We start from the raw sequence: 25943 nt of genomic DNA, 5'->3' as shown, positions 1-25943 counted from the left end.
AATTTGCACGGTCTAATTTAATTAATAGCCTGATTCTGATGAAAAATTTAGCTCGGTATCTTTTATAAAAAAGAAACTTTTTTATTAAGGCATATCTTCAGGCATTCTTGTAACTACTCCCATATTTACATAATGTTTACTTGTAATAACTTGTATTAAGAACGATTAGCATAAAAATGTCGGAAACGTTTATTTAATTTAAATGTTTCCCCGTCTCCAATAAATCTTTCCATAGTCCTAGCATAACGATCTGAAAAGAATTTGATTTAAATGGACAGATAGGAAGAGGCGTGTGCCATTGAACGACAATTAAAATTCTCAACTTCTCGTCTATTAAACGTTTGAAAGGCCATTGTCGACTGAAGCAAACTGCCATTATTTACACCTTCCTGCATCTCACCTTGAGTGAGACAGCCCACCCTAGTTGAGGGCATAAATAAGGCATTATTTGCCCGTAAGTAGGTACTTTTGCACAATCGCAAGACCGGTCCTGCTACAGGACCAGTTAGTAGTGACAGGCGGAGTGGAGTCTGTCTCCAATAGGAGCCAGATGGTCAGAAGGAAGATCGATTATTAAAACCACAGGACGTCTTTCAGGATGACCACTGGCCATTTAGGGTATTGTTAGCGGTTGCAATTGGGGCACGAGTTATCTGAGTGAGTCATCAAAATCAGCTGCTGTCCAACTTTGAATCGGAAACGCCCAGGAGTTTGATAAGAAAACGGGACAATAGTAAGAGGAAAAGCGTTTCGTGTGATAAAAACGGGGAAATTTTGGTTTATTTCCGGCTGTCTCATTGGCTCCGAAAGCGTTGTCCATCTTTCCTCGAAATGGTATAAGGGTTGTTCAGCAAAGTGCTAATGAGGGGTATATGGTGGCGACCTCATCCGTCACTGTGGACAGGTCGGCAGGGTATCAGGCTGGCCACCCGCACAGCACTAAACGCGTTAGCGGCGCTACACGAGCTCCCTAATAAATTCTGAAGTAACAAACACCCTACACACAGCAAAGCTAAGCGGATTGTAATCTTTCCCTTTGGTGATATTTCACTACCCGCTCTCGCCTATCTGTATCACTGCTCTATTCTGTGACCTGTGACAAAGAAATATGTCCGCATCGACGTTCTCAAAAATAGAGTCTATTAAAAAAGTGGCGGAGGCGGCGGGAGATTAAAGCTCCGGTGTAACCTTCTTAATTTGCGTCTGGTTGTGAGATTATCAAAGGCGCGACAAGATTTAGTAGTCGGTGGCAGGAAGCGTGTTTATATTTAGGTTTGTTTGGTTGAGATTAGAGCCGCAAGGGTCTGTGCTGATTACAAATTATAATAAGGCAATTTGTCAACTTAAGTGTTGCTGTTGTGGTCTCCTTATGGTGCTCAAGAGCAGGTAAAGTTGGGACTGTATGGGAAATTGATTAAAATAGATTTTTTGTGGTTCCACAACCAGATGGAAGGTGTCCCGCGATTCATCATTTTAAAAATAATTTTTCCATCAATAAAAACTGTTTTAGTATCTATCACGGTTTCACCCAAACTTCCTAATAAATTTCAGTTGATGCACTCAGATCGTTATCGCTGTGTTTCCAAATGGTTTCGAAAATAAAGTCGTTAAAATCAACCGATCCATGTAAACTTCTACAACATACTAAATTTATTAACATAGTTGATAGAGCCATTGCCAGTAGATTTTAATACAAATTATTTTATTATACAAATCGACCGCACTTATTAGACGTAATTACTGGAAAAATGTCATAATTATGACGTAATACATTATTGTTTAATGCCACAGCTATAATTATCAGACCAAAAGGTCGCCGTTTATATTTAGTTACATTAACGAACCGAATTTATAAATGAAATTAAGATTTTATTGGGTAATGTTCACATTTCCCCTACAAGCTATTTAAAGTGTTAGCTCAACAGCTGATGAAATAAAAGGATGAAATATTTGTGTTGTTGACGATTTCATCTCAAAAATAATAATTAATATAAAGTGAACATTTTATTCATAAAAAACTTGCGAATGCTGGAATTTTCCGATCAATAAAAATTTATTACAGATAAGAACATAACTGAAATGTTGATGTTTAATGAGTACCACTAAATAATTTTTCTGAAAGGTTACGCGGTAGGAACCCAAAAATATTTGAAGGAAAATAATTAATTCTAAATCAACTAAAATATACAGGTTGATCAATAAATAAACGGCAATCTGTGAACTGGTAAGTCCGGGCACTTCATGAAACGAGAAATAGAAGTAATTTTTGTCCGAACTTTTTTCGTTAATAAACTAGAAAATTCTTAAATTGACCAATGAGCGAGCCATAGCGCACGAGTTGCAAAATACTGGATCAAGATACTTTGAATTTGAATTTGTTTTTATTATATTAACCTGCATTGTAATGTTTATTGTACTTATTTGGTATTAAATTTCGACTACTTTTATTAGGATATGCCACAAAAAGAATATGTATATCAAAAGAATCAAAATATGTAACTTGAATTTTAAAACAAACGATTTTTGGTCACAAAAAATAAAAAAAAACTGTGATTTAAAATTAATAAAAATCGAAAACAACATTATACAAAAATTTAATAAAGATGCAAGAAATCATGCAAGAAAAAACAATTTAACCAAAAAATTCAAATCCCTGTCTTAAAAGAATTAAAATAAATTGAAAGAGACACAATAAATCTAAGCAAAAAACCTTAAAATGTCATTTAAAGAATCTTGAGTAACTTTAGAAAATTCTAGAATTCTTTAGGCATCTAAAAAATCTAAGCCCAAAATTGTTTTTAGCAATGGACGAAAAACAAACATTCAAAGAGATCCAAATATCTAAATTGGAATCATTCAGAATCATCCACCAGTCATGTCAAGTTTTCAAATAAATCCAATTTGCCATCGGTAAACTGCGTTTTTGTTTAAGTATTGAGCGATTTGAACATTTTTAACTCATAATTTATTTGTATTTTATTATTGCTTTTACTTTATAACAAATATATGATTTAGAGTATTCTCGTCTTATGGCCACGTAACACGTTTTATCCAAACACCAAATATGAAGTAGGTTTGTTTGATAATTAGTTAAAGCAAACATTTCAATTTATGAACTTGGTTCTAATCTCGTTGGACAATTTTACAATTTCAGATTTATCAAATTTTTATGTTGGATTTTAAGAAGATACGTTACTTTAAAAATGTTAAAATAGAATTGTATTCTGTTGTTTCACTATGAAAAACTGAAGGACCTAGGAAATGTAGAAAATCTAAATATAATATCCAAATTATCCGAAAATTAAATATCCCAAAATCTAAAAGAAACTTAAGAAAACACAAAGATATGAAAAAAAACAATGTAATTACAGATAACACCTGGTTGCGAACTTTAATGCAAATAAACTGTTCTATTTCTTACATAAATTTCATTCTTTGGCGTTTAATCACAAATTATAATGTTTTAAAATTAAGGTGTGTGTATGCATTTTTTATGCTCGTGCCCGTGGAGTGATTACATATTAGAAAAACACCGTCGTTATGTTTGTTGTGGGTGGGTGTGACGACGCCAGCAACCACTACAAAAGCTTGTGGTATTATTATAAGTTGACAGATTCTGTTTCATATATTCCTTTGACGTGTGACGCCCGCCCAAACACTGATATTTTAAAACCCATTTGCTTTAGATAACACCCCCTAACAGATGTCTGTTACCATATAATTATCCCTATAAAACTCCTAAAAAAGTCCATAATGTTCGAGCTACTGGTGTACAAAGTCTGACGTAAATATCCGTTGAACTATAAATTAATTTAATAGATTGTTAAGGGCACATGTGACCTCGGGTCAAACACATAAATATGGCGTCTTGTACAAAAGGCGTTGGAAATGATTAAAATAACCGGTTTGGGTAAAATTCAAATTGGGAAAGGGCTGATGCGACTCCCAGTAAGTAGCGTTTAATGTGATTGATTGGTGGTCGTTCTGTCTAAATTTAGTAACGAGATTTAAAAGGGAAACAATATTTTTTAATGACATATTGAAGTTGTGTTGAGGTGGACGGGTATGGTAAAAAAACAAGCGGGATTAATCACTTTAATAGGTCCATTGCAAACCGCTGGTCGATTGATAGCGGTAATTATGATTGTATGTCGTTAACTGAGCTTGATGTCTGCCTGTCATAACAGAAAAGCCACCGCTTTATTTTCTATGTAAATTCTGACACTTTAGTCCCTCAGGGAACTCGAGCTTTGCTGATTCGTCCAATGCCTGATAAATAACTAGAACTAGAAATAGGTAGCGCACATTCCATTTTTGTCTAAACGAACCAAAAGTTTCCCATTAACGGAGCTAGCAAGAGCTGCATTTTTAAATTACCCAATCACTAAATGACAGCCGCACTATTTTCTTTTTACCTCTTTGAAATTGGCACTAAACGTGGCTTCCTCTATCAGTGCACTTTTAGTCTTACAGACGTAAAATGTTTATCATGTCACCGTACAACAAATACTCGTACCTTTCTATCGGATAAAATACGTAACAGAATTAAAGTTAAAAAGAGGACAAACAGATAAATCCTTCAAAGTCCACTCGCTGGCGTAAAAACAACCCAAAACAACTTGGGTTGGACTGTCTGGACATTGATTGTTAGGGACTAGCGCATAAGTCTTTCCCCTAGTCTACCGCGTGATTTGTCCGCTAATCGGAGCAGTCTGGGGACTTGTAATGGGCCCTTCTGAACTAACTTTGATTCTGTGTTGCCAGGAAATGACAATGATACAATTCGATTGTGGAGATCTGAAAGATCGAGAGAAAGAAGACTCAGCGAATTTAATTACTTTTCACCAACACCAAAGTTGGATGTCTTAGAAAGGAGCTTAATTATACTCTCTCGGTTGCGCATTTTCACTTTATTGGTTCCCGTTTTTTATAGAGAAGGGATATTAGATTTGATTCCTACCACGCACTCATAAACAAAGACCACTCTGGGGCAAGATTTAATTAGAACTTTGCCCTACAAGATTGTCCACCTGATACTTAAACTACTTACTTTGCCCGTATTGAGGAAGGTGCTAATTATCTTCAGTAATTATGGAAATATGCCAGCCAGCATGATGTCTTCGTTAACTCTTCTTACATGTCGCTAATTTTACCCTTCTTTAAATCTATTAATTTTTTTGGTAGGTAGCAACTTATTTCGTGGTAGTTAAGCTTTTGCAATTGGTATCAAGTTTACATCATCACGAAAGCTTTCTGTTGCCTAACATTCTAATAGTGTCAGAACGTAACCGCATCAAGTAAACAATGACTCGTTAATAATAAATGAAACAAGTTAACATTACGTTACGAAATGTGTCGCTCAGGATTTTCCCCAAGTATCTAATTCAATCCGTCTTCATCAATATTTGAACACGTCGAAACCAAAACATTAGCATAGTAAAGTAGGCGTGGTATAGGCCGAAAAAGTCGCAGGACTAAAGGAAAGAGTGGTATAATCCGTGGCTAAAGTGTGCGCGAACTCTTTAGAATTGAATCAGACACTTTGAATAACAGATTACAAGATTACAATATGTAGTAGCGGGAGACCGTAGCAGACGTGGCGTGGATATTTCAGTATTTGAATTGCATATGTCGGATGCAAATGAAGGCAGTGTGAGGTCCTGAGGCGCCATGTTGTTCTCCCTATATGGTAGCGTGAAAATTAACGCACGGAACCAGCAAACTGCTAGGCTTAATAGAGAGGCGTGCTTATGGCCATTTTTAATGCTCTGCGTACGTAATTTTACTGCAAGCTTCACCATTACCAGCGTTTAAAAGCATCGCTTTTTACTTTGCAGCTCAACAGCTATCTTTCATGCTCTTTATGACCAAAGCCTAGCCACGCTAAATGGCTTAAACTACCGGTTGGTTATTAAATTTAAATTAGGCATACACTATAAACAACTACTGCGATGCCAACTCTACAATTCGATGGAATTTGTACGAAGGACTTGATAAAAGTTACGTTGGAGTTTTAATCGGTTTTAACTAACTTTGTCATTTACCAATGTGATCCAATTTCTATAAAAGGAAACTTGGAAGAAATATTCTCGGTTTGAATGTCGTCTTCGTGGATTGAGCAATACTTTACAGCTCCATAGATAAAGGAAGAGATTGTGAACCATCTTCTTCATCCTCTAGATTTAATCTCAAACTCTTTTACAGTTTTATAGCGTCTTCAAAGATTTCAAACAAAATTATTTTTTCAAAACACAGTTCTACCAGATTCAAATTAGGTTTTTTTATATTTGTTTTATGAAATTTTCAAGCTTTTCTGATGAGTTTAAGAACTTAAAGTCCACATAGTTCAATCAAGGAGTCCACATTTTAAAAGAGTGGACATAGTCTAAGAAAGTCAAAATATTAAATAAGTTTTTCAGACGCAAAGATGTTCTAAACAATGAAGAATCGACAACTGTGGGGAAATAACAAAGTCAAATTTCAGAAATTCATTCAGTACGAGACAGAATAAGCCAATGGAGTTCTTAAAAATTTTGAAATTAGACCTTTAGTTTTTTATTAAGTAGATTGTGCTTTTATACTGGGTGATTTTGAAATAATTACAGCTAAATGAAGGAATTTGGCAGGTTTCGTTTTTTAAATTGCTTTGAGATTTCTCAGTCTCTACTGACTAGAATTATGAATCAATTTTATCTAAATTACCTCTACACCGTAAGGTAGAAGAGGACCGATTATGTATGTATGTATGTTTATCTAAATTTAAGCAATAATAACTTTGATATGTACAAAGGTTACTTAAGTTAACTGATATGGTGCACCCATTTATATAAATCCAATTTGAAGGGAATGAATCTAAGAAGGTTTCGTTTTGAATTAAGTACTTTCGAATTACAGTTTATAAAATAAATTGGAAAGTTTTTATTATTGCAAAATCGGTGCAAATTTGAATTTAGTCCGCATTAGACTATACTGCTACCTAGAGCAAGTTCGAATCAATTTTCGCAACAGAAAAACAACAAAATATAATTTCTTTCCAGTAGAATAGTAATTAAGAGGGTAACTGCCAAAGACAATTTCAAACGTGGACACCCCGTTACAACTCTGTTGCTGTCTGCATGTGGCTCCAACTAGCCTCGTTCGGTTTCACACCACGTTCCGACTTACACCAAGTCACCTTATTGAAAAAGTGAATAAATACATACATTAAAATTAGCAAAATTGAAGGTTTTAAATAAAGTATGAAAATTGGTATAAGTATAATGAGAGAATACAATCATGTAAACACAACCAAATTAGACACTCTTAAAATTAATCTTCTATGGATAAAGATAAAGAATTATACAGGTGGTCCAGAACTCATGACCCACAGAACAAGAAAGGGACATCAATACAGATAGTGAATTTAAAATCAAGACGAAAAACTGATAGTCAATTCCGAAAGCTTTTGCACAGGTAGAATGGAGGTGAAATAAAAGACCATTTCAATTTCCTAGGCAACGGGATTTTACGATCAGCCTAACACATAGACAACAGTACTTTTTATTTTACGTATCCTAGCAATTATTAGAAACTTTTCACAATATTTTTGGTCATCGTTGGTTAAGCGATCGTGACTGGTTATAGTATTTTCGTCTTTACTCGATTATATTTGGCCTTGAACATTTTTTTATTTGAAATTTTGGTTTCGTATGGCTGTCTGCATGTGCCTGTTTTTCCTGAGTCACGAGTTTAGGGACACCTGTATAATAAGAAAATTTTCCTTTCAATTTTTAATAGTGTTGTGTGTTGTCATAAGACAAGTGTTATAAGTAAAAAAAATAAAACTATCAAAGAACAATCATTTTTAAATAGGTACTGTAATTTTATTTTAAATTGAAATTGAAATAGAGATTGTATCTAGATACTTTACAATTTTCAAAGATTTAGAAAAATCGTTTCCACACTTTAAATATTCTATTCTAAACTTCTAGCAAATAGCCTAGTTTTACTTAAAAAATTGTAAAGGTTGTAACTGACTTACATTTTTAAAATATACAGGCTGTCCCAGAACACATGACCCATAGGACAAGGAAGGGTGCCGACAGCAATACAGATGGTGAATTTCAAAACAAAAATTGATTAAGTTCAATATTGATTTTTTCTATTTCGCGTTCATAATGAAGAAATTTCGATACGCGTTTGAGCGTATTTCGGTGTCGTAATGAACCAATCTCGTGCCAATATTTCCAGGAACATAAATTTTTCTTAGGTTTGCAGCAGACAAACCGTCAACCTGCAGTCAACGTTGACAATTTTGATTTTGGTTTTGATAAACCTTGATAAATCGATCAATACACTATTATTTCTTGTTGTACTTGGCTTAATATTCATCAGAGAAAAACTCTGTGGATGCAAGAGAACCATCATGATCATGATCAACATCTCGCTCTCTTTGCTCCCTTGCGCTCCGGTAACCTCAAAACGTCACACCTGTCAAACTGACTGAAATTGGATTTGGCTACTTCGAATTTTTTCTCGAACATTTTGCAAATGCCAACTACCCTAAAATTCCCTAGATTTCGAAACCAAGTTTTTTCGTTTAAAATAAGGCGAAATAGAAAAAATAGCGTGTGATACTTGTTCATAATGCATTTTGATGCACTTACTACTTTATGAAAAACGTACGTGCGGCAAAATGATCATTATGAAACGCGTTTCATAATATACTATATTTAATGGTATCGAGAAAGAATAAAAAATTAAGAATCAATCTCTAAAGCTTATTCCAGAGGTGTGTAAATAAGAGTGTAATATTCGCTTGACCAATGGATGATAGTATCTGTCCATAGTTACCGATTTTCAAATTCTGTTTAGCTTCGAGATTGGCTATCGTTTTTTCGTCTTAGATAACTCGATTGTTCTTTCGGTAAAAAAACCCTGTATAATATAATAGTTTTTGGTTCGATTTTAGCATCAGAATTTTAATTTAAAATTAATTTTATTTAAGGTATTTTGATTTTCTGTCAATTTTTTGAAAAAGATTATGCAGGTAGAATAAATAAGAAACTTTGCGTTCAATTTAGCTTTCAGATCAAATTTCTGCAATCTTTTATTACAATCTTACAGAGATTTTCCGGGTTCGTGTTACATTCCGTTACTTATAATTACCAAATTCTTGCTTAACTTTAGTTTTGTTTTTTTTTTCTTTCTGTTCTTGCCAATCAGAAAATTTTGGCGTAAATGGTTGGCCTCCATCTGCTCAACGCAAGGCACTAGAATTCTCTTCGGTAGATAAGATCAACCTTTATATCCGACAAGGCTGAAGAAAATGCTTTCTTTGTAATAAGAGGCGTAAATGAGACGACCTGCTGGCTCTCCAATTAAAGATCTACAGCAGGACAGGTATTCTTCGCTCCCGGAAGACCAAAAAAAAGGTTTTTTGCTACATCATCTTAATGAACTTATTTTTGACTTAATTATTCCTCTATTTCATTTCCAAACATTTGACAACTTCTCAACCAATCGATGCCATAATTGGCGCACATTTCAACAAATTAATAAGTAATAGAATTTTGTTCGATATCGATCGTGCAAAAACAATGAGACGTAAATTTCTAACAATACAGGCTATTGTTGATTTATTAACAAACTGAAGTGGCACATTCTCATATTATTTAAGCAATTAATTAGTCAAAACAATAAGTTATTAATATTTCTGTTATCGACTTTAATTTTATCGTCTTATTGATTTGTAAAATTATGGTGTATAAAATTGACGAGAAATGGAATAACGGAATATTGGAATAAGTTTTAGTTTTATGCATATTGCACATGTAATTGTTTATTTATTTGTTGTTTGTTTTAAGTGGTACTTCTGTTAAAAAATCTTTGGAATTGCTACCGAAGGCTATAATTTCCACAAGAATACTGTAGATGGTCATTAAAAACAACTGAAGACATAAACCGACATGAAATAGCTATTGAATAGTAATATGCAGTTTTTGTAGTTTTATTATTAACACATGCCGGGCATCCCAAACCGAATGTGTCAGCAATCAGAAATAAATTGAAGCAAGCAAAGAATGTGGACAGAACACTGGCGCAATACAAGGGCAGAAAGGTTTTTATTTATGAATCCAATAAAATCAGGACGATGTATAGCCGCTACATGATCAACTGTTTTATGATGCTTTGTCTCCCTTTTGCGCCAGTTCAGGAAAATAAGATTTGCCCCGGTCACATCCTCACATTCTGCTTGGACGTGGTCTACTCGTCTTCAGTTTTATTTCAAGACCAAAGCTGATATTTTATTTGTGATTGAATTAGTGGTTTTATACGTAAACTCAGAGTCAGTTCATTCAAAACTTATATTTATACGTCCTGTTACAAAGACGGGGACAAAAATGAATAAAGTATAAATCTTTTAATTTGTCACTGTTTCTCGACCAGCATGCACACAGTGTGGGTGTATTTATGGTTCGAATATGTTAATCCACTTGTATTTGGAAATGCCACTGGCTTCTGTATATTTATTAACACTGGAATTCTTCTTATGAATTTATTAATTGTTAATTTTTATGCCGATGGTTTCCTGTCAGCATAAATATGTTTTAAACTTGATTTGGATGACTGGACCATTCAAGTTTCATTAACTATTTGCCACAGCTGTAACAACACTCGATTTTCATTCTTTCTTGTTAACTCTTTGTTATTGTAATTTTAGTTCGTCGTAAATTATTTTGAAATAATTTAATTAGGATTCATCAAAACGCTCGCCTACAGTTTTCAAAAAATAATTTATAATATACTGAAAAGTGATACTAGAGAGGGCAATAAATTACACCCACTTTACTCTTACATTGACTTGTAGATCGCAATTAATCCACCTACAAACCACAATTTAGATTTTTAGTTCATTTGCTAGACACCCACTTTATCGACTTCCTCGATTGAAAGCAAATTATTTAAAGGACTAAATATGGATTAATTGATCGTTAAAAATTTTTGAAAAATGTGAACGACTTAACATAGAAATTAATTAAATTAATTGTTCTGCAAAAAGGAGATGCGTGGTAGGTATTGCGGGACATTTTCATTAGTTTGGTAAAAAAAATCTGGTTATTATAAATAGGTAGGTAGATTTTTTTTAATTTTTAATGTGCTATTAATGAATAAAATAAAAGTTATGCATAAAATCCCATATTATTTGAACAAATTTTGCAAAATAAGAAATATATTTAATAAAAATATGCAAAATAACAACAATTTTTGTGCTAAAAAAAATAAAGAATTTTAGAATACTTAATTGTTTAAAGTTTGCTTGCCTTGTGCGTTTTGAATTTTTGGATCCATTGCTTAATTTCTTAGTTTAGACTTAAATTCAGCTTAGTTTGAACTTTTTTTTTGTATTTACCCTGTAAATTTCTCATTCTAATTTTTTATAAGTAGAATGATTTGGGTATTTTATATTTTTCTGTTTTTTAAAGAATTATTGTACATGCATACCTATATCTTTACAATAATTAAATATTTTTTGATATTTTGGCTTCTTTAGTTTTTTAAGAATTTTTGATTTAAATTATAAGTAGTTAGGTATATAAATTTTTTTTGAAAGTTCAATAATTTTTATTTCTCAAGCTTTGATTTTTTGAGTTTTTTTTTTTATTTTTGGAGTTTGCAATTTTGCAATCTCGAAAACTTTATGTTTTTGTTTCTCCTATCTTTACAATTTTGACTTTATTTAAATTTTTTCACTATTTGAGACAGGTAAGGTAGAAAACATTATTATCTTGAGCTTTACCTACATACAGTCGATTCTCGATTATCCGGGGTAATAGAAGGGAAGGGTCTAACCTATCTATTAAGTAGATGTCATGTTACCAAGATTTTAGAAACTCAAGTAGGTACGAAATTTTTGTTTTTTACAGTTTGACACTATTTTTCGTACGTAAGTTCAAATTTTTATTAAATTGAGAATGTTATGAAAATCAAAATTTTTCTGTTCACTAAAGTACAGATCATTAACTGCTTTCATTGCTTGACTTGGCTGAATTTTTCCTAACGTCAAAAATTCCAAGCTGGATTGAGTGAGCACGGTTAATCGCAAACCCGGTTAATCGAGACACGGTTAATCGAGGTTCCACTGTACCTATTACTTATGATTATGAAACTGTAAAAATGCATGGATCTGTTGCAATCTTCCGATTTGCAAACTTCTGTAGATGCTTCAGATCTTCGGTTTATTTATTTTATTTTAATCTAAATTTGTATGTTCTTTTGAATTAGTTAAATTTTGAAGATTCTTTACACTTTTATATTATAAAAAGAGTTCTATAAAACGCGTACCTACTTTTGATTTCTAAGAAACAATTTTTTATGTTATTTTTCCAATGCTGCTATCGTAACAAAGCTATTAATGCATCCGATACGGAAACAGTCTGTTAACGCACTCAAAACGAATGCGGAAATGGCTGTCAATGCAAATTTTAGAAAAAATCTTTTTATTTTATGTTTTATAGACTGTATAGATATGTTTATTAATTTTAAAAGTTTTGAAAATCTTTTATTGTTGTATTCTTAAATTAATTTTAATTTTTTTACATTTTTTTTCTTTTTACAGTTTTTGTTATTTCAAACTTTTGGTTCTGATTGTACTTTCCAATATCCCTCTTAAAAGTGTTAGTTTTTCAATTTTTTCTATTTTTTTTAATAATAAAATTTATTAAAATTTTGTTCCTGTTTAGACTGCAACAATATTTAATTTTTTTTATTATTACGATGTTTTGATCTATTATTAAGTTCATTTAATTTTTTGTATTTATTGTTGTGATTTATTGATTAATAAACTCTGGTTTATTGTAAATAAAAAAAATAATAAAAAAGAAAAGAAAAATAGTTTAATTGAGATGACGTACCTACTATTGGTAAAAAAATGTTTCTGTTGGCATACATATTTGCACGTAATTTTAAGCATTTATTTTTATCATTGTTGTAGACAAAGGTCTGGAATAATTAAATAGATAAAGAATGTTCACATAGATAATAAATACAGAAAACAAAAACGTTTTAAACACTTTGAAAGTTACCTACATGACATTTAAAGTTTAAGTCATTAGGTAGATAAGGGTATCCTTGACTTAAGTTATCACCCAGAAATCTACATTGATAAATAAATATATGTGATTAAAAGAGTTGTTAGCCAGGTCTCTGATATAATTTAATTAGTATTGTGTGATAATAAAAGTGTAAGAAGATTGTATAAAATTCGTGTGTTGAAAGATGTTGACGTTTCGTGAAACATTTGGCTGTAAGAGCGGGTGAAAATTATCAGAAAATTATTTTCGTTAGTCCCTAAAGTTGTGCAGGTAAGCACGGCTCAACAAAATAATCGGCCAGCATCGTTGATAGGCGTTTCCAAAGTGTAAGCGCCTCCCTTGGGCGTGTCATCTTGGATCCCTCCCCACGAAATTTGTCTGATCAAAACAGCAGAGAAGAAGAAAGGATCACATAGTTTGTGTTATAATGCCCGCCCAGGTGCATACGGGGCTCGGGAGGTAAAAACAAAAGCCGGTCGCGAGTTGTCATCGGGGAGAATCGTGGAAAAAATGGCACATTCCTTTGATAACGTCTCGACGGAGTGGTCAGTCGGCGTTGAACAGCGTCGCTGTAGACAACAGAGCGTCGTTGATAATCAATTACTGAGAAGAGAGTGAGGAACGCCTCTTGAAGTGGGAGCAACCAATCTGAATGCTTTCGCTGCATATCAAAGTAATCTTGTTAAATGTGAGTCAAAGGGATCTAAATATTCATTCTGTCAAAACAGCTTGCTTCTGTGCCGGCGCGAAAACTATCTCACACCTAGTGAAAGTACACGGAAGTGCCTAAAATGACATGTAGACGTTCACGCCGCCCCCGGTCGTAGCGACGGCGGTTCACGTGGCGGTTAACAGTTTTAGTGACTTGACCTGACACTATGGTGATGTGGTCGACGAGGTGATGGAGGATAACTGCACCATGAGGCCCTGTGCCACCGACTTTAGTATCGCTGCAATCATGTCCAGGCATGGGAGGGCTCCAAGGACGAGATGCCGGGATCGGGATCCGCCGGATTCTATTTCACCGCTTGGTAAGGATTTTTGCAAACGCGATGGTTATCTTCAAATTCTTAAAATAAATATTAACGTCAAATGAAAATAATACCAAAAAAGCATTTAAATATTAAAATCAAATCGAATATTCTTGTTGAAGTCTTGCCACAACTTACTGAGCTACCGTTGAATATACAGGGTGTAATTGAAATATAACCATTAAAAAGAATTACCCTTCTCGTATTCAACATACAATTGAATGCAATGAACGCCGATCTGGTTACTAAAAAGCTCGTATTATGTATCCAGTGGCGTACGCAATTTCTCGTCGTATTTTTAAAGACATTTTTCTCGTTTTAAGCCATAACGGAATTTTCTGCTTGGAATTATAGTAATTACACCCTATATACTAAAGAATGACGCTCTGAAAGCTGCAATCACGGCATCAACTTTTTTCATTACAAAAATTGTATTTGTTATTTGATTACCTACCCATTCCCATGTTAATTAAAGAACATTTTTATTAGTATATTTTGCCGATTAGAAGAATTCATTAAAAATCAATTATAAATTGCCTCTAAAAATGTCTTATTAAATTTTACTACCTCGTAAGATTTGCGCAAGATTTCGTAATGGTAAAAACGTTCTGGTAACATGGAAACTCATGATCTCATGAAAGTTTTTAGACTCTTTACTTGATTAGATTTTAACCTAGAAACTTGAAAGTTTTCTATTAGCTACACATTGAGCTCATTATGCTTATTATCGTGGTAATCATTCCGTACACCTCTAGACAAAATTTTATCACTTGATGAATTCTACAGTAACAATACCAATTACACTTGAAATATGATGGTATTATTATTTACCAGCAACTTTCATATTTCATTTGTATACCAAGCGTTCAAGACAGCTACATAAATCGTGTTAGAATTCATCGTGAAAGTATTTTTTAGAATTGTTTAAAAAAAAAAACAAGAAAACAGACTAGTCAAAATTCAATTCCACAAAGAGATCTATATTTTGTATTCTCCATGTCTGCCAAACTTAGAACATGGTTCGCTGAACTTGATACATGATCCAGAATTGGATTATTTTTATTCTATACGTCGTAAATTTAAAAAATATACAAATATTTATGACAAAATATCCCCACAAAAAATACACAGTTGAGGAACATTTTCTGTTTCAGCATACACGTCCATATGTAAGTCATTTGAGACATTCATTATTAAGTTGTGAAAATAATCGGTGTCTAGACATCGTTTGCATCTGCTGATACAAAAGAGTTAATTGTAAAAAGTCTATTTTTTTTATTTGCAAAGTTGTTGGACTTTATTTTTTCAATGCTTTCTTTCTTACAATTTAATGCAGGCTTTATGCTAAATAAATTATTCTAAATTAGCCTTAATGTCTACACACCTGTATAACAAGTGAGGATATGCATATTAATGTTTTTGTAAGTAGAAAGACCTTGCCGTCTTATTTTTTTTCTTTGAACCAGTTTATTAGCTGTTGAAGCACTTTGATTTTTTAAAATTATTTCTCGTGTCATTGCTGTGATCTTTATAAATTTTTGTTCTGAGATTCAAGTCAAGGTAAAATTTACAGCCAACTCAATTAAAAAAATCTTAACGAATTTTTCAATTTACTATGAAGCTCAAAAATTTATGAATACCTAAAATAAATAAATCTAAAAACAATTTTCTACTCTGTAATTTCCTTCAACCACACGTTAGTTTAAGAGTTTAAGCTTATACCAAAACTGTCATTATTGGCAAATTCTTATGACTCTTCTAAACAGGACTACCAACATTTAAAAAAATGTAGCACCTAGTTTGGGTCGCTTTTTGCGATTTAAATTACCAATTTTGCTTCATTTCTTTATGGCAAATTTCTCCGACATTATTACCTTAAAACCCATTTACTGGTATAATAAAACCACTTAAAAATGGATATATGCTTTCCAACACCTACAATTATTTCAAATTCTTATTTACTGTTTTTGTCTAATTTTTAACATTGAAATATCTCTTTGAATTTAACGAAAACACTGGGCGACCGTACTTTTTTTCCTTAGATGTAAAACGGGTTTCTAGAAATACAGGGCGTTCTGATTACGAAACAGTAAACGGTTTTTCAAGATCAACTGTAGTTTTTGAAAAAACAGCTACTTTGATGTCAATTTTTATTCAAAACAAGAAAAATTGTTGGATCAAATTTGTTGACAAAAATTATAAAAAATACAATTTATATCTCAAACATCAAATTTCGTCGTCGAAAAAATTCTGAGGAGTTTAATGTTCGCTTTGATGATGGTAGCATTGCTATCGAAACGCGCGTCAGCATTTTTGCGACGAAATTTTTGATAAGTCTCAACAACCTATAAAAATGTTTTAAATAGGTATTTCAGAAATGTTTAAAGGTTTTTTGAAAAAGTCCTCAAGTTCATTTAAAATCAATGTTATTGTACAAAAAATACCACTAAATGTTAGAGCAACATCACTTACAAGACTGCAGTGACAATCGTTGAAAACTCAAGAACTAGCCTAAAGAAACATGTAAAATTTTATGAACAGCGGAGACATATCGATGAAAATCCTAAATTTAAACTTAAATTGATTAAATTGTTTTTTTATTTTTTATTTCTTTATTTGTTACGCCGTCAAAATTTGGAAAAACACTTGGAAAGCAAAAAAAACTAGAGCTGTTATATTAAATATGTCTACGGATTCTTACACAAAAAAATAAGTTAAATTAATTGATTCTAGTAAGATCAGTAAAAATAGGAAGCTAAAGGCTTGAAAAAACAATTTATTTTGTCAGTTTTGTAATTTTTTTCTTTGATTCTTTGAAGAAACGCCATCTCAGAGAATTTTAAATGTCTCGAATTGTTTTTCTTTAAACTAGCATAGACATAATTATGAAAAATTACTTCAAAAACGAGAACTAAAATGTAATGACATGGCGGTATATTTTTTATAATTAGAAAACAATATGCAAGCTGGACGGAGAATTTCTGCTCCAAAAGCTTCCTATTATTCTTGAAGAAATAAAAGCTGGATAGTCAACTACCATCCATAATCATCTCTCCAAAAAATTAAGTTTCAAAACTTTAATTATTCGGAAGACAACTTTTAAAGCCCAAATTTTGAAAGTCTCTATTTGTTTATCAAATGCTTTTATAAAAATTTCAACGAAAGAGCTGTATACAGTAAGCTTAGAAACACTTTAGATTAAAATTTAAAAGTATTTCTGTCTGTACAGCTATCGGAACCGAGATAAAATACGACTAATGAATGTTCCTAATTAGATATCTACCGTTAATCACGTGTGAGAACATCCTAAATCCGAAACGACGACCATAAAACATTAATTTTCATTTTCGAAAAAGTGGTCCTCCTCCATTTTGCAAAAATGAAATGATTAGAAACAATCCAGTCTATAAAACGTGACCAATTTATCATGAAATTAAGAGTCGGCGAACACTTCCTTAAGATCAAACCGTAAGATTAATTGTCTATTTATTGGTTTAAAAAAATTCTCACGAATGTAAGTTCGTTAATAATACATGAGCGGTATAATTTAGGTCTTAATAGCTGAGCCACCAAGAAGATTTTTTAATGGTTGTAATACTGCCCATTTTTGTTAAATGCGAAGGAACAGTTTAATCCCACCTATTTGTTATGGGAGTGATGCACGCTAATTAAAAAGTAATTTATAGCGCGGGTGCGCCAATTTCGGAAAAGTGTTAAACTCATTTATGCATTATATTAAACAAACTGACTGATTTACACGTTTAAAATATTTGATAATTTGGGGTTTGTAGAGCCTTTGATTGTTTAGTTTTGTGAAATTTTCCACGTTTGTTGAATAATTTACTGCCTGAACGAAATAAACAATTGGACGTGCAATTGGATAAATATTTTCATGCGCTTCCAGTAAATACTCAAATTTAGTGTACGACTTTGGTTAAACTATTTCAGTATTTATCACAGATCATTTAAGCGCTAATGATCGTTGCTGTTATATGCTGCGACTGTAAAAAAGCGGACGCTTTTTAAGCTCTTTGAACTACATTTTTGCGCATCTATAAAAGAAAAAATTAAAGAAGAGCTCTTCATTTACACGTTACCACCACGAGTGTGTAATTTCTCAAATTAATAACCGCTTCTAGATTCTATATCTATGGAGTTAAACAAATAACAAATAATTTCGTCGGTAATTTATAGTTCAATATTACCGATGTCGGCTCTTCGGTATTTGGATCGGTAAAATATTCCCTTGTTTTAGCACCACTCTAGTTAATGCATTTCTAAATTAACCACTAATTTTATCGAATCATTATTTGTCACAAATGTTTACTCTTGGAACATGCAAGTTTTACATTAATTTGACCATCGAGGGTGTAATTTTAATATTGGGTGTCAATGAGTAACTATCATTGTGTTTGGTGTATCTAAAATGAAAGCAATGAGTCATTTCAAATAAGACCTGTTTGTGGGAAAAAAAATCTGGATTTTTGATGAAATCTATTTTGTTAGAATTACTGAGAAAATTTCTGACATTTTTTAAACAACCATTGCCACTCAATTTTCAGGAACATAAAATGTTTTCTTTTTGTTTCTAAAGCTTTGATCTTTATTTTATTACTTATGAAAAGATTATTATCCACCCACCAAGTACCTACCTAGTGTTAGTTATCGTCTAAGTTCTCGTCTATTTTTGATTTTTTTAAAATGTCAAGCAATAGTTATTTACATTCGAGCAACTGTCAGTAGGATTTTACGGTTTGACAGCATTGTTTGCCGCCAGGGTTGAAGCCAAAGGCGGCATTTGCTGGAGAGATGTAAAATTCTTAAATTACAGAGCGAGATGTGCCAACAGTTTTTTAGGTAATAAACCATCTAAAATTGAATTTGAAGTATTTTTCTGACACATCTGGCAATTCTTCAATAATGCAATTTTCGAATCACTGACAAAAAAAATATTACGTGAAAAAATTATCTGAAATATTGAACAACTTGTGTAAATAATACTTGATGTAATTTTTGTTGTGGTAAAAGTTGTTTTCCCTTTTAAATGCCTCTGAGCAGCCAGAGTAATCCGACTTTTTTGCCGCACTGCTGCAGCTTTTCAGCACTGACACTGACACTGACAATTTAAGAGACCGAAATTGTAATGTAAACAAGTTGTACTGTATGTTAATTTTAAGCCTGACAACTCGACGAGCTCTTATTATAAAAGGTTACAAAGCGAATCATTTTGTAGTCTTCAAAAAATTTCTATTTAATAAAATCTGAAACTCCTTAAAAATTCAAAATAAGCTAAATTTCTATAAAAAAATGTAAAAAATAACATATTAAAATTTTAAGAATCTCTCGAATAAAAAAAACCTGAAGAATCAAGGAAGTTTAAAATGTTTCAAAAAAATTTTCCAAAATGTCTCATTTTTTCTTATTTTATAAATTCTAAAACTTGAAAATAAAAATCAAAAGAGCTCCGACATGTAGGCCTTAAAAATGTTTACATGTTGGATAATCCTGAGTCTGGCAAAAAGACACACAAAGCTGATAACAGATTTCCAATTCTAAAGCTTGCCTCACTACTGTTTTTACTCTATCAAGGTGTATTTACTTAATTAAAATAATTGTATGCTTTTTGTGCCAATTTAACATGAAAATATTAATTTGCTAACATCTGTAATTGTCAAATAGATTGACGTCGAAGTGCTAAAACTGTATTTTGGCTTTCATTTCTGCATTAGGGGGACACTTTCAAATAACATAATTAAACTCTGTCTTAAGTTAATTAGTAATAAATATTTTTAATTGTATGAATTATCGCCACAAACGCAAATTTTAATTTGACGGATTATAGAAATAGTTTCGACGTCTACAGTTTTAATTATTTCGCGGAAATGTAAGAATAAGCTGATATCGTATCTAAGGCATGCTTAGGAAATAAATAATTTACGTAACTGAGACATATTTTGATTGTGAGCATGCCTATTGGATGATCCAAATTTGTTCTTATCAGGTCGCACCTAATTATACGTGCAAATTTACAAAGCTCAACACTATTAATTTAAATGATGAATTATCCGTGTCACAACTAAAAATGGCGCATTACGTGCAAAACACTTTTTCTAATTGACATAGTCCACATAATTGAGATATGCAAACATACCTGCAACAAATTAGTAAATAATTAGCTCGCTTCTTTGTCGTTAGTAAATTAAAAGAATTGATAATTTCGTTCGGTTTTTACCGTAAATCTAGCGATTTACAGTTGCCTTTGTTAATAAATCAACAATGGAAGCAATAATCTGATAGAATAGACCACACCCGACTTATAGCGATATTAAGTAGCTTTGAAATTGACATTTGTAATGTTAGAAATGCTGATAAGTGGAACATTCCATATAAGACGGTGACTTTAATACAACATAATTAAGTTTAACAAATTACTTTAACGGAGTGGATTTGATTTATTTATTGACAGGAAGCTACGATGTGGGAAAAATTCTGGTTATATCTACGCACATACCTAATATCTACAAAACATAAATCTCTTTCATGCACGTGCAAGGGATATTTAGTTGGGAACTAGTTTTGGAAAATATCGCAAACTTGGTCTTGGTGGCTTTTTTTGAGTTGTTGGTTGCATACGTAAAATTGCTACAGTCCAATTAAACCTTCATCGCGATTCTTTCAATGTTTAGAATGGCAAGTGGTTAATTGTCAGCAATTTGGGATGAATATGTAATTACATTTGATAACTTTTATTGCAATAATTATAATTAACTACATCTTGGTACTGCTTTAGCTTTGTCGGCATGTAATTGCTGTTACCTTAACAGTCTTGTTAATTGCCGTTCGCACGTATTCTAAAGGCAATAAGTTTATTACAGAATTTTTCCGCATGGGTGCACATAATGTGCAAATTTTTACCAATTCTACTCTACGATTTAGGTGACTACCGCAAAACAACGAAAATATTTGTTTGTTTCAATACGCAGTAAAATGCTCATAAAACTGTTTTTTTTTAGTTTCTACTATTCAAATTTAGTTTTTTCAGTTTTTTTTAAGATGCTCGACAGTGGTTTTGAAAGACAATTTAATAAACTTTTCAACGACTTATAAAACTTATTTTTAGGGTTAATACTTTCCATGATAATTTTGAAAAAATGATCTCTTGTACAAAAGATATATTTTTTCAATGAAAATCATATGCAATTTTCTAAACAGGATGTCCCAGGAGGTTTTTGGAGGCAACAATTCTGAACCAAAATTTCGAAACAAAATTTTTTTAGCTCAAAAAATAATTGAGTTAAGACGAGAAAACGGTAGCCAATCTCGAAGCAGAACAGTATTTGATCGGTAACTATGGACACATACTATCATTCATTGGTCAGATGAACATTACACTCTCGTTGCCTTAGGCTATTTTACTCCATCTCTATAATAAGCTTTCGGGATTGGTGGGTAATTTTTTTTCGAATACCTACTATTAAACTTAATCAATTTTTGTTTTGAAATTTTCCATCTGTATATTGCTGTCGGCACCTTCCTTGCTCTACGGGTCATGAGTTCTGGCACATCCTGTATAACTCAAGAGTTATTACATCGATTTTTTATTATAAAATGCATCACTGAAAATACTGAGATTTTGTCTTTGACACACATACAAAAACATTGCTCTCTCTAATTGTTTAAAAGTTTTAGGACAAAAAACATTTAAAAGTTTTTCGAAAAATATTAAAACTTTTTGTTGTTTTTCGGCGAATTTATGTAAAAGTCAATTCTATTGTTTACAATTTAATTTAATTTCTAGACCGACAAGAAGCGAAAAGTTAAGTTAATTGTTAGCGCATCTCAGAATAAAACATTTTAAAGAACTTGTTGTTGAAAATAGTTGGTAATTTGTTTACAGACCAAAAAAATTAAAGGGTTAAAATTTTTGACATGTATTGTTCAGAATTTTTTGGGAAACTGATTGGGTAATTATTAAATACAAATACTGTTGGAAATCTGTTGGAAACTGAATACAGTAATGTGAAGAAAATTGTGAAAATTAATTTTTTGCTTCATCACTTGAACTTTTTTCCGGACCAGGAATCTTCAAATTTATGTAAAATGTAAACAATTCGACTAACTACATTTCAATAGTTTCTGCATAATTTCTATCCATAATTTTCTATTCTGATCAGTACATTTATTTAGAAACGTGAGATTTATCCAAAAACTACAATTTTGTAAACATGAAAATTAAAAGTCTTCGAAAGTTAACAAAATGTGATTTTATTCGAAACATTAGTCAATTTTCTTAATCATGTAACTTCTAAAAGCAGAGGTCTAAACTTGTATTATGGCATATTACATTAAAAATCAAAGTAGGACCAATGTCAATGATAAGAATTTAGCGGAAAAAGTGAAAGCACTGCAACGCATTAATTAAAACTTGAGTGCATTAAAACGCAATCAATTATTTCTATTCAGATAACATTAAAATTCAATCAAAAAATTACCAGCTCGATGATTTGTATATTAATTACTTTCTGATGATATTAATTAATACCAAAGTGAGATTGTGTGGCACTAAAACTGTATTTTTAAAAATTAAATTTCAATGTGGAAAGCTGAAGAAATGTTTTGTGAGCAAAAGTATGCTCGCTTTTAGTGTCAAACCATAAGTCAAATCAAAAAGTAGCAAAACACTGAAAATAATATTGTTTATGAAACTTTACGTGAAATACCACATGTGCCAACCTCTTTTTTTGTGGTCCTACATTAGTCATCCTTCACCGCCACTACGCCCTTTGAGGGTGTCGGTGCAGGTGGCTTTTTAGGAGTTCCCAGATTTCAAATCAGTCCTGTATCAGCTGCCATTGAATAAACTTTTAAATAAACAATCGAAATTTTATTAATTTCTGGTCCTTCGGGCAATAATAAAAATATATCTTTAATAATATTCATACAGTCTACCCTACATCATCTACCAAACAGACAGCGAAAGCAAAACTGAAAAAAGTTAATGTGAAGGCAGTGTATTAAAAAAACTTATTTCACAAATATCTCTGAATTCAAACCTGATGGAGCAAAACGAACTTCGGATACAGAATAAAGGGGCAATTATACTTACAAAATGAGTTTTCCCTGCTTAACTACAAAATTTGTTGACTAGTGTAATTACCCTTAATTTAAGAAACTCGTGAAAAAAAGCAGCATAACCGTTGTCGCTGTTATAATTGTAGCGTTAAGGTACCGCATGGCAAACATTACTTAATTGTAGGTTTAGGTAAGCAGTGGGCATTAGGTTGGATATAATTTACAATGTCATTACATGCATGATCCTCTTATCTGTTGATAACATCTCATCGTGATTATCGTCGAGCTATTGTTGTTGTGAACATTAGGTGGTTGGACCTTTCTCCGTTTCCGCTCGCTCTGTATATTTTGCTTTGATGAGAACGATGACAAAATTGTCGGGTTTATAATCACAACGCGAACTTTTCCAACAACACTTAGCTGTAATGGAACAATAATAATCACAATAAAAGGCTCAATTATGTGCGGTGTAGTGTGAATAACACTAATTTTTCAAATGATTACACGACGTGCTTTAGAAAAAAAAATTGTTTATCAAACGTTACGTGAGCAATTTCTTTCGTGACAATTTTCAGTATTTCATGTGCCACCAAATAAAGTAACTTTTAATTTTTCTCGCATATGTTGCCATTCCGACCTAAATTATACCTAAGCTACTTTTTTATACGCCTAAGACGACGATTTATGTGCCACAGACCTTGTTTCAACGTAAAGGGTTGCGTTATAGAAAATACTTCCGACTTTTATGGATATTTTAACAGTGATCATTAAGCTCCGTTAATGGCTTTATTTTTTACCTCGACCATGTGTGAATGTCAGTTAACTAATTAAATAGATGAAATCGTTTGATAGTTTTACGTAGACGACGACTGAAGGCTTTTTATGATATCATAACTTTGGTTTCTTTATGTTTCAGAAAAGTTTGTCGAATCCTCCGCCTCGTCAGTACCTTCAACCCCTGAACCTGTTGGTTTAGATTGTACATTAGTTAGTCCGGACATTGAAAGTGGTCGTGAATCACCAGTGGATGTGTCTTCCACATCAGAAACGGGGGTGTCTGCGCTCTCCGTTTCAAACGGACGTAGATCGCCCGCAGTGACAAGGAATCCTCTTCTTCAAGAACGATGGTCTAGTGAAGAATTGAGGGCTGTTACTTGCCACTTAGAAACAAAAGATCTCTGGGAAAAATTCAACGAATTAGGAACAGAAATGATCATTACCAAAACAGGAAGGTGAGTTTCCAATCCGATATTAATACCGCAGCCATGAATTAAGTTGTCTCTTTCACTTACCGGGCCAGAAGGTAGACGAAAGCCCAGGTAACCATAATCGATTATAAAAGTGTTCGATGTCTGATGATTAGCCACCACTAAAAACAGCCTATTAAGGTTTTGTTAAACCATTTCATCCCTTACTCCTAATGTTAGTAAGTCATTTGAAAAACACAGGTGGCTGTCGAAAATTTGATTGATTACTAGATTGATTGATTACCGCTAAATAACACCTTAGAAGTAGCTGAACAGCCCAGCTAATAAAATTAGATTCCTCCATGGTATTAATAGGCACTGTATCTACAATCGGAGCGAGATCGAAATTTGTCAAATTCGCTGGCCCTTGGCCATTTTTCCCGGACATTATCGCCGAATAAAAAACCGCCATTGAAGCATAAATATGGAGCGACCCTTGAGTTCTATAGATGATAAATGAGCGGCATTATCTTGAGTGATGGCAGTGTTTCAGTCAACGTCGGTGTGTGGCTCCTGTCGTGTTTTAAATGTCACTTATACACTGCACCCCGTGTCGCAGATTAATCACTCGCCGTTTGCCACCACTCTCATTACGTAAAACTTCACGAAAAATTTGAGGTAGAAAGATTTGCGGGTATTTATAGACCATTGTGATTGGCAGTGCTGAAATCTGCAATTAAATATCTACTTTTGCTTGTGAGATCATTCATTTCGTGATAAACACACGAAGCGATTTTTTCGATGATCTGCTGAGAGCATGTCAATAAAAGTTGTAATAGTTATTAATTTTAAATTTATGACTGTAACACACAAATCTATTCACACAAGGCGGTCTTTCTTTTGAAAAGAGCCTGAGAAATTGCTTTAATGCTAGGAAAAAATCCATTAGGTATTGTTAAAATATTTATGTCTTTACAATATAAACATTAACATCATTGTTATAAATGATAATGAATCGTCTGATTAATTGTGTGAATCAAATTACTGCGCTTTTGATAAATGAGCGGTTCTCTGACTTTTAGCTCGACCGAAGAATTCGCTTAAAATTTTGCTTGAAAATATGAATTTAATTTCAGGTGACAAACAAAAAATTGGAATCTTTAAAATTTAGAAATTTGGAAGTTTTGCGTTTTAAGTTCGCTCTAAAATCTGTAAGTCTTTAAGTTTGTAAATACAATGAAATACCAATAAGTAGGATATGTACAGGTGTCCGGAAAGTGGCGCACCACCTTAAAAGTAATAATTGGGTGGTCCCCAGAGTACCAAAAGAATGTTGAAAAAAATCACACTCTCTGTTTTCGCAGTTTTCAGTCATTTTTCACAAAATTTTTCCGATTTTTTTTTACAGCATGTCTTTACCCAAAATGTTCTTTAGATAACAAATTCATTTGAAAGTAAAATTATTGCACAGAAATTTTACTATTCAATCCATCATATCTCAAAAAAATAAAGACAGATTTTTTTTAACATTTTACGGTGATCTATGCTATTGTCCAATAATACAATATCACAGTGGTGTG

At 32.5% G+C, this 25943-nt stretch overlaps 1 protein-coding gene across 2 annotated transcripts in view; it reads left to right on the top strand.

Moving 5' to 3' along the window:
* The first annotated feature begins 13454 nt into the window (after window positions 1-13454).
* LOC148174975 (T-box transcription factor TBX20-like) overlaps window positions 13455-25943 on the top strand; it is a 29645-nt gene continuing 17156 nt past the window's right edge. For both annotated transcript variants that reach the window (XM_088036757.1, XM_088036756.1), the window contains exons 1-2: window positions 13455-14104; window positions 24093-24408. In XM_088036757.1, the coding sequence (XP_087892883.1) occupies window positions 13975-14104; window positions 24093-24408 (446 nt within the window). In that variant the 5' untranslated portion in view covers window positions 13455-13974. The remainder of the gene's footprint in view (window positions 14105-24092; window positions 24409-25943) is intronic.

Source organism: Gnatocerus cornutus, chromosome 5, assembly GCF_029298725.1.
Source record: "Gnatocerus cornutus isolate USDA-ARS CGAHR chromosome 5, icGnaCorn1.1, whole genome shotgun sequence".
Lineage (NCBI taxonomy): Eukaryota > Metazoa > Arthropoda > Insecta > Coleoptera > Tenebrionidae > Gnatocerus > Gnatocerus cornutus.
Note: the sequence above shows the minus strand (reverse complement) of the source record. Positions and strands in the feature narration are given on the sequence as shown.